Source organism: Juglans microcarpa x Juglans regia, chromosome 4S, assembly GCF_004785595.1.
Source record: "Juglans microcarpa x Juglans regia isolate MS1-56 chromosome 4S, Jm3101_v1.0, whole genome shotgun sequence".
Lineage (NCBI taxonomy): Eukaryota > Viridiplantae > Streptophyta > Magnoliopsida > Fagales > Juglandaceae > Juglans > Juglans microcarpa x Juglans regia.
Genome location: NC_054601.1, coordinates 5,064,561 through 5,075,406, shown reverse-complemented (window position 1 = coordinate 5,075,406; position 10,846 = coordinate 5,064,561). Strand labels below are relative to the sequence as shown.

The following is a 10,846-nucleotide window of genomic DNA, read 5'->3' as shown; positions in this document are numbered from 1 at the left end:
AGAATGTCCAATTTGAGCCATAGCTACTTCCTCAAAGGCAAGCCTGTTACCACAACACCACCAAAGTATCCAGCCGGTCCAAGTCCATCTCATGGCCCAAAGGTTAGGCTTTACTACCATAAGTGGTTTCAGCTTACATCCTGACTTGAACTCCTGACTTCGAAATCATGAAATATCAGCTCATACCAACTGGGCTACCACCTAAGTGGTTGCAGTGCCACCACCTAATTACAATAGTTTTTTTTTTTTTTTTCAAACTTGAAAGAAAATATATTAACTATAGAAAGGTGGTTGCATCCCTAAGTGAGAATTGAAAAATATTCCACATGATTTGAGCAAGAACTTTTTACCAATTATTATAATTTTGATGGACTTCAACTCTAATATTGACTAGTCATTTTGTATTATAAGTCTCGATAAAATTTGAGTTCTTGCACAATAAGTAATAACAATTTAATCAAGGAAAAATGAATTGAGGCATTTTTAGGATTTCATAGGACTACATCAAAGCAATCTACATTTGAATAATGAAATTAAATTCTAAGATATATAATAATAATAATAATAATAATAATAATAATAATAATAATAATAAATAGTATATTTCAAGCTAACCATAATCAAAAAGCCGTTCAACTAAATTTGATCAATGTATTTAGCATCCATCTACATGTAGTTAGTATGAGGTCTCTTACAGAGCAATATTGTAAACTTCAATTCACCACAACCTTTATATTTTCGTTAATTGGTAGCATCCCAAGAGAACAGTTCCAAAGTGGACACAAAAATCTATTGAAAGTAAAGTTGCAAACGATTGAGGTATGAAATTTTATTCGATTGGGACTCGGAAGCTTCCAACAGGCCTAGTGGTAAGTATGACCTGTCCCCTGACCAAATGGAATCGGTCTCATTTGTGTTACTTTGCTCTTCCAAAATTACAAACTTATTGATATCAAAGCTAAATTGTAACATTTGAGGATTGAGTTTTTCGCTCTTGACCTAATGCATGTATGTCTTGTTTCACTTCCCAAAACCTATGAAATGCTGAGTAACACACCCATATTTTCTTTTTTTTTTTTGTTGTCTATGATAATCATGACACTCATATTTTGGATATTAGCTATATCAGACATTACCACAAGTCCCAGCCAGGAAATATACAAATTAGGCAATTCGTTTTTTTCTTCAAATATAACTCATCCAAAAGCAAAAAAACATCTTCATTTCTTTTCATTAGTTTTCAGGGGTTCCATTTACTTGGAATAATAGGAGAGAAGGGAATGAGAATATTTGTGAAAGACTGGATCGTTTTTTGGTAAGTTCAACTTGGTGTGATGCTTTTGAAAGTTTGAGGGTACAACATGGGGTGGCCTCCTATTCAGATCATATACCTTTGTGGATGGATACTCTTGGGGCTCTTGTTAGAAGAGGTGGTGGGAAGGTGTTCAGATTTGAGGCTATGTGGTTAGGGAATTATGAGTGTGCTAATATTGTAGAGAGAAACTGGAGTAGAATGATTGGGTCAAATTCAATTACAAAGTTGATGGGTTGTAATACAAATTGTGTAGCTGATTTAAAAAGTTGGAACCAGAGTTCTTTTGGGAATTGTGCAAAAGGAGTTGTCTTCTACTGAGTTGAAATTGCAAAGGGTTCAAGAAGATGGTCCAACTTGTCAGAATATTTTAGTTCATAAACAGGCTTGTGAAGAGGTTCAGAAGTGGTTGGAGAGAGATGAAGTTATGTGGAAACAGAGGTTAAGGGTTATGTGGTTGAGAGAGGGTGATTGCAACTCTTAAGTATTTTCACTCTAAGGCATCTGGAAGAAGCAGAAAAAACAAAATTTTGCAGCTTAAGCATGAATTTGGAAATTGAAAACAGGGAGTGCAGATGGAGCATATGATCATAGAATTTTTCAAATCCTTGTTTACTGCTGCAGATCATGTTGATATGTAGGAAGTCTTTCTTGTCTGGGGTTGAGGTAAAAGTAAATGACTAGATGAATGTTAGTTTAATCAAGCCCTTTGTTGCTGAAGAGGTTGAGGTAGCTATCAAAAAAATGCATCTCTCTAAGGCTCTTGGACTAGATGGGATGCCTCCAGCATTTTATCAAAAGCATTGGAGAGTGCTAGGTAAATCTGACTGATTCTGTGTTATCTGCTTTAAACAGTGGGGAATTTCCTAGGGAGTTAAATCATACGTTTATTACTTTAATTCCTAAAAAGTCTGATCTTGTTAAAGTAGCAGATTTTAAATCTATTAGTCTATGCAATGTGCTTTATAAAATTATTTCTAAAGTCATTGCTAATAAACTTAAGCAGGTCTTACCTGGGGTTATTTCTGAGTCACAATGTGCTTTTGTCTCTGGTAGACAAATTACTGATAATATTTTAATTGCCTATGAATTATTACATTATCTTAGAAACAAGAGGAATAGGAAGAATGATTTTATGTCTCTCAAATTGGATATGAGTAAGGCATGTGATAGGGTTGTATTGGGGTTTTTGGAGAGGATGATGGGTGCTTAGGGGTTTGATTATGTTTTCATCAAATTAATCACCAAATGTGTAAGTACTGTGTCTTTTTCAGTGCTTGTGAATGGGAGTCCAAAATGTCATATTTTACCTAGTAGAGGCTTAAGGCAAGGAGATCCATTATCTCTTTACCTTTTTCTTTTATGTGCGGAATGACTCATTAGTTTGTTAAAGAGAAGTGACTGCCAAGGTGGGGTGGAAGGTATTAGGATTTGTAAGGGAGCTCTTAAAATAAATCATTTGTTGTTTGTGGATGACAGTGTGATATTTTGTAAGGCTAATATGAGTACAAATGATAAGATCCATGCTCTTCTGAATACGTATGAGAAAGCATCGGGTCAATGCATTAATAAGGATAAGACTTCTATGATCTTTAGTAAAAATGTTAATGAGGTCGGAAGAGCAGAAATTATGCAGCTCTTTTTTTTTGGGGGGGGGGGGGGGAGAGGGAGTCATACTCAACAGTATGAAAAATATTTGGATTTACCACCTATAGTAGGTAGGTCAAAACATATAGATTTTGCTAGTATTAAACAGAAATTGTGGCAGAAATTGCAGTTTTGGAAGAGTAACCTGTTATCTCAATGAGGTGGGGAAGTTCTTCTTAAAGTTGTAGCTATGTCCATTCCTACATATGCTATTAGTTATTTTTACTTCCTACTTCTTTGTGTCATGAGTTAGAAATGATGATGGCAAACTTTTGGTGGGGGAATCAAGCTGAAGAGAGGAAGATACATTGGGTTAGTTGAGAAAGACCGTGTGATTCGAAGTTTAGAGATAGTACGGGTTTTAAGAACCTTCAAATTTTTAACTTGGCTCTTATTGCTAAACAATGTTGGAGGCTTTTGAAATATGATGGGTCTTTGTTGTATAGGATGTTTAAAGTAAATATTTTCCTAAAACTTCTTTGTTTTAGGCAAAAGTGGGTATTAATTCTTCTTATATTTGGAAATAGATTTTTAAGGCATTGAAGTATTTGAGGAGATGATATAATTGGCGTGTGGGAAATGGCAGGGGGATGAGTGTTTTAGGATCCATGGATTCCAGATGTTAATGCGCAAGATTCTCAAGTGATTGCTCAAGGGGTGTATGAGAATATAAAGGTTAGTGATTTGCTAGATGTTGATTCAGGGTGGTGGAATGTTGAGGTGTTGAGAGCTCTCTTTAATCCAGGAACTGTGGCTCAGGTTTTGAAACTGAATGTGTATTTAAATGTTAAAGATGCTTTGTTTTGGCTTCCAAAAAAAAGTTGGCATTTTATTGTAAAAAGTGCCTATAAGCTGTTTTTGCAGTTAGATGGGCAGTTTGTGAGGGAAAGTTCAAGGGAGAGATCAGTTCATTATTTTTGGAAGTGTCTATGGCATTTACAGATTTCAAAGAAGATGAAAATTTTTACTTGGAAAGTATGTCTTGAGAATCTTCCAACTTATCATAACTTGAAGAAGAGGAAAGTTGTGTTGCATGATAAATGTGTTTTTTGTAGTAGGGCTAGGGAGGATGCAGCTCATGTCTTGTTCTCTTGTTCAGATGTGTTTAATTCTTAGTTTCATTATTTATCAATATTGGAAAATATGGAATCTGATTTGTCTTTTTGGGAATTGGCAGAGTTTGTTAAGGAGTAGGAATCAAAAGAAGATTTAGTTAAGTTTATTTCTATTGCTTCGGGGTTATGGCATAGAAGAAACCAATTTATCTATGAGCATAAATTGCTTGATATTAAATCTGTGATTTGTCATTCTTTGTCTGTGCAATTTGAGTTTAAGTTGATCCGAGCTTTTGATGTCTGTAGTCAGGATATTAAGAGAGTGGTTTGTTGGGTTCCTCCTCCAACTGATTATCTAAAGATGAATTTTGATGCTGCTACTTTTTTTTTATTAACAGACGACTGGTATTCGCCTTATTCTCAGAGATGTTCAAGGGAATGTAGTTGTGGCTTACAGTAAAGTGGAAATGAAAGTTCTATCTTTAGAATTTATTGAAGCTACAACCATGTTAAAATGATTGCAATTGTGTGCTCAGTGGGGGGTACCGAAGCTATTGCTAGAGACTAACTGTTTAGTTCTTATTAAAGCACTACAAGATAATTCAGCTTATCTTACTGCTTTTGATTACCTGATTCAAGATATTCGAAGGATGATAGCTTGTTTCCAAGATGTTTAGATTTCTTATGTTAACATATTGGGCAACTCGGCTACTCATATCTTAGCAAGACATGTTTGGAGAGTTAATGATATTGAAATGTGTTGGGATGAGTATTCTTCTTTTGTATCTCAAACTGTTTGACTTGATAGAAATAATATATTGTAAGGACAATTTGTTTGGTGTTTGAATGAAATCGTTGTTTATCAAAAAAAAAAAAAAAAAAAAAACCCAACTAAAGATTAAGAAGAACACTCCAAATTAAAATGACGAAAAAAAAAAAAAAAACAAAGAATAACATCATCACGTGATTACCACGTGTAGATTCTTATCCCCTGTAACATCCTCATAATCCGAAGTTCCAGGTCCTAATGTCCACATATTACTAGCCAGGTGTCAAGAACTCCACCTTATTATATTTCATTTCTCAGGACCCCACTCCATCGGTACCTTAATGCTGGGTTTTGCTTGGCTGTCTAGAAAGTTAGTAGCCAGTGACACAGTGCAGACTCAGCGTGAAAGTGCTCGGTGGAGTTTGACCGCCATGAGTGCCGGAGCGCTCAAATGGGGCAAATGACCCTCGGTGTCGAGCGGCTCCACCGTGTTGCACCCACCCAGATGGTCCCGCAGATAGGTGGCTACGGAGTTCGGGACCGAAACGTCCTTTGTGGTCTGAAATATGCAGCAGGGTACCTTGACTAGGCCCAGGACTCCCCTCAGATCGCTGTTGAAAATGGAGCGGGAAACGAATAAGGATATGTCTGGCCTCATGTTGAATAGGGTCCGGCTGAATTCTCGAACAGCGTCCGGGACATCGGCTCCCACCGCCAACGGTGCGAAACCGTGCACCCATGCGTCGTAGTTAACCTCCATTGCGTACAACACTTTCTCGATCTCCCCCGCTCGAATCCTCCGTGGTAATCTACGTCGTTCAAGAATCTTAAAAAACGCACAAAATTTAAGCACCAATTTAGATTTTTTTTGTAGTCTGCAATCGACGCAATAGCGGAGATAATCACGCAGGATCGCATGTGTATATCAAGCTGATTTCTTAGTTATTGGTTTTACCTTGGAGAAGCACCGACGAGGATGAGCTTGGTGAAGAGCTCTGGGCGACGAATGGAAGCTAAGATTCCGATCATGGCGGAGACGGAATGGCCGACGTAGGCACAGCGATCGACTCCGAGAGCGTCGAGGATATTGAGCAAGTCGTCAACATAGGAATCGAGAGTGGTGTAGCGTTGAAAATCGAAGTAATCGGGGTTGACACTGCCGGCGCAGACGAGGTCATAGAGAATGACACGGTAGTAAGGGGTGAAGGAGGGGAGAATGCCTTTCCAGACAGACTGGTCGGTACCGAAGCCATGGGCAAGGACCAGGAACTTCTGCCCAGACCCTTCCATACGGACGTTGAGGGCTTCTACTATGGAGTTGCCCATGATGTACAGAGCAGAGTGTTTCTGAAACAGGGAAGATGGATGAGGTTTGAGGTTGGTGTTCTGTTTTTTGACCGATTTTGGTAAAAGGTAGCAAACTAGGTGGGTGGGTGTCGTGGGTTTTGCTTTCTTTATAGAGCTTGCTAGTCGTCATGCCACGTATTATATTTATATTTATTTTTTGATTTTATTCTTTTCAAATTAATTAAATTTTTTTATTTATCATCTATATATTATATATTTAATAAATAAAAATAAAAAATTATATATAATGTGTAATGATAAAAATAATGAATAAAATTTTTCTTTATATATTAGTTCATGATCTTACCTCCTCTTTAAAAATCGTACTTTTTTGTTTCCCAAGTACAAGTCGTAGCTTCTCCTGGGTCTTATTTATACCGATAATATATTTTACAATATTTTTAATAATATAAATTTAAAAAAATAACGTTATTTTTATAAGATATTTTACAAAATTATTTTTTTAAAATACTATTGTATAAAATATTATGAAAAATAATAAATTTTTCTATTTATATTGCTACAAGGGTGTGTATTCGTTTGTCCGGGTCTCTACAGCATTATTTGGACACTATCATTTTGAATAGTTTCTTTATATTAATTACGTTCCTTCCGACCGAATTATTTTTTGCAACCCCATCCAAAATCAGCAATAAAGTGAATAGTATGTCCACAACAAGTCATTCGTATAAAAAAAAAAAAAAATGGAGTCAAGAGGGACTAATTTATAGATAGTTGAAAACTTGAAAACAGTAACATTAACAACACATCATTATAGGTTACACGGGACAAGGACTAATACTAATTAAACATTATGTACAATATTAAATAATGTGGGGTGCGCATATATATATATATATAATGTAATAGTTAGGAAGAAAAGCTTAGGCCGGTTTAGATTGAAAGGTGAGTTTATCTTATTATTATTCACAAAATTTAACTCATAAATTTTATTATTATTCATAAAGCATTTCAGCTCATCTTATCTCATCTCATCTCTTAATACAAACGTTACATAAGTCGACAAGTGAAAAATTTATACAATACGTCTGCTAAAGCAAGCCAAGCAGGGTTAATTTGTGTAAATCACAATGAGATTGATCTAATTAATTGCATATATGCTTTTAAAAAAATGTAACACTACGTTTTATAATAATTCATATATATGTATATAGGCACATTTATCGTCTTGGCATGTCACTGTCGTGTCGTGTGTGTCGTGAAGCAACAACTGTGGGCGGGTGATGATGAGGATACCACAACGATGGACGATCTGGATTCATGTAATTATAATAAAAAATAAAATAATAAAAACATGTTCAAGTAGAAACCTGATCAAGACATGCAGGCGTACGTGTGCTACATACACACTACGAATTTACAACATTGTACGGTACTTATCCAAAGCTAATTCATCTGCGCTTATCAATGCAGTAGGTACCATTACCAAATGTACAGTACCTATGACGACAATGTAACCTATGCACGTTAACAGCATTCATATTGGTGTAGCCAAAAATTTAGATAAAATATCACATTTTTTCTTTTTTTTTTTAATCTATCTATTCATGAAAACTTTAATCTCACGTTGAATTAGGCATTTCACTTTTTATACTAATAAAATATATATTTTTTAATTTCTCTATATTAGGCATATATCCACATTGAACGAGAGTTTTGAATGAGGAGAGATAAAATTAAAAAAAAAATATTCAATTGGAAGTACAAGAGTAACCATAAGTATGGAGAGTTACTGTAGTTTTTATGTAAAATATACATCTTTTATCTCTATTAATAATTTTACAATCTGACATATCATATATCAAATTCTGTCAATTTATAGTCAAAACATTTTTTCTTATTTTATTAAAAATATTATACAGTACTATATATATATATATATATATATATATATATAATCTTTTAGCAACACAGAATTGAGAGAAGTATCTGTATCGCCACTTGCCAGGCCACCTCCTTGCGTCCTGACTCCTACCTGAGGGAAAGCATAATATTCTTCTATCTTCTTATTATTTTTCTTTTTCAGCAAAAATCATTACAGGCTTATTACATAGGCTTAAGTGTCATATCCCTGCAGATTGCGATTGCATGCATTATTTCTTGTACTACTTGAACGCTCCTTTAAAACAGAGGAATAATTAGTTTTCTTTTCTCTTTTCTTTTTCCCTTTTCCTTTTTGGTAGTTGCCAAAAGGTATAACCTGAATTACTTTCTAGGAAAAAACTAAAATATATAATCATGAACCTAGCTATATATTTAGCAGCACATAAATATTAAATTTGCTATATATATATATATATATCATTGTGGCGTGCTTATAATTAAATAAGAGCTAAGACTACTTTGCATCATATATATATATATATATATACTTCTCTCACTTTTTTTCTTCAAAGCAAGTAAATTTCATTAAAAAAAGAAAATATGATACATGAGAGGGGGTGTGGTTTCCTAACAAACACTCCAGTACAATAATCACAATGCAAAAGTGATGAAAATAAGGCAAATAAAATTGGTTTTGAGACTAATTTCTTAGTCCCCACCTATGCCCTACAAAGAGTGCACCATCTTAAAAAATGGTTTTTAAGTAAATTATCGTTGGAGGCGGTGTAAGTTGTAGGTGCACTGCAATTTGTTGTCTTGAGATATTTTTTTAAAAATCTATACTCTATTTTTCAAGATCATCGGTTACGAAAAGAGTTGTATATACTTCTCGATTTGTATTGTTTATTTTGGAAGCTCAGTAGACAGTACTACTACCATGCTAGATATGTGAAGTGTGAACGAATATTCAATATAATTAATAAAGAAACTAATGACGTTGAAAACACCATAAAAGTATGCCTAAGGCATGATATATAAGTACTCATCATGCTATTTCTCTTCGAAAACAAAAAGAAAGTTGATTAATTATTTGATAAGCTAGTATGAAGTGGATGATTCGTCTTGTCCAAAAAGATAAAAAAGAAAAGGAGGCCATGCAGTGGCCGGATGATGGTGCTAACCCAGCTTTGGCTATAATATAATAGCAAAGCTGACGCAGAAGATGATGATCCATGAATCACATATCACATGCAGCATGTAACACAAATGATAATCGCAAGAATCTTAAGATCAGGGATCCAAGGATCGGCGCCATGCAATATCTCAGGTTCAAAGGCAAGAAATCATGCTGATATTCTATTCAAGCAGTCGATGATCATCATGTTGCTGTTGGCGATGCTCGAGACTGTGGCTCGGTGTTAACATTCCACACACACACACACATATATATATAATATGGAATCCCCATGATCTGATTGAGCAGTAGTGAGTAGGGTCAGGAGAAGAATCAGGTTCAAATATTGGGGGGTAGCCTTCAGCTCAAAAAAATATATTTGCATGGCCCATCTTTTTCTTGTTGTCGCATCCAAATCATTGGCCACAGGATTGACATCCCCGACATCGCTCCTGATCATCTCTTTTGGAATTAAGTTCCCCCCCATCTTTGACAAAGATTGGCCATGCCTGCCTCTCTCTCTCTCTCTCTCTCTCTCTCTCTCTCTCTCTCTCTCTCTCTCTCTAGTCCATAGCTAGCTTTTACCTTTAATTTTTGTTAAAGGCACTAGAACAAATGAATGCATGCTTAAGTTCAGGAGTAGCGTTATTTATGTTTTTATTAATCAGTATTACGAAGTGCATAGGGTATACATGTATATATATGCTTTGATCTTGATCAGTGTCTTTCTTTCTTAATTTTTCCTTTTTTTTAAAATGAGGCTACGTACGAAACAACAGAACTTATACAAAAGGCTTTTGTGGAGTATAAACTCTATTTGATCACTTGAATAGAACAATCCATGATCTAGTCGAAAGTATTAGTATTTTGTTCTTTTTTTTTTTTTTTTTTTGTTAATATCATCTTTGTGCATGCCTTTCCAAATATCACTCAAACATAAAAATATTTTTCAATTTCAAATGTTTAACTTTTTCATCTAATCATTAGTACATAAATAATTATTATAACTTTCTCAAACTTCCAAACAAAACATAAAAAAACAATTCAATTTTTTCAAATTTCAAAACAAAAATTAATTAATTAAAAAATTATATCATAACAATATTTTTATATTATAATATCTTTATTCAACTTTTTTTTCCCATTTTTCAAAACCGAGTAAGACATCTTAACTCAAACAATTTTACTATTATTCACAAACTATGTCACTATTATTAACAGATTTCTCATCTCATCTCATTCCTCAAACGACGTCTAAGACTATATTTGGGCACTTAGATGAATCTCATCTAAAAAATTTCATAATTTCTTTCCTAAACATAAGTCAAATATAAATACTTTACAATTTCAAATTTTAACTTTTTCAAACGAATCGTATGCAACACTTGCATATCTTAAAATTGTATCTAGCATTACTCTATTTGTATTCAACATTTTTTCTGTTTTCGCAAAACCAAATTAAACATTCTAACTCAAACCATTTCACTACTATTTAAAGAATTTTCATATCATCTCATTACTCAATCATGCCCTAAATGTTCTTTCTAATATTAGGACATGAATTATGTAAATTTCATTCTCAAGTGACCGTTTTAATTATGAATAGGAGGATCAATGATGCAGGTAATTGCCAGCTTGCAAGTTTTTATGTATGGCACGTACAAATTATAGATATGATCTGCAAGTACCATACACAA

At 34.3% G+C, this 10,846-nt stretch overlaps 1 protein-coding gene across 1 annotated transcript; it reads right to left on the bottom strand.

The window, feature by feature from the left end:
* Window positions 1-4,906: 4,906 nt before the first annotated feature.
* On the bottom strand, window positions 4,907-6,233 carry LOC121263082 (probable strigolactone esterase DAD2). The gene is given in 3 exon segments (XM_041165872.1): window positions 4,907-5,572; window positions 5,575-5,609; window positions 5,739-6,233. Coding segments are annotated over 3 exon segments (798 nt in total). The 5' UTR covers window positions 6,110-6,233; the 3' UTR covers window positions 4,907-5,180.
* Between the last annotated feature and the right edge of the window lie 4,613 nt (window positions 6,234-10,846).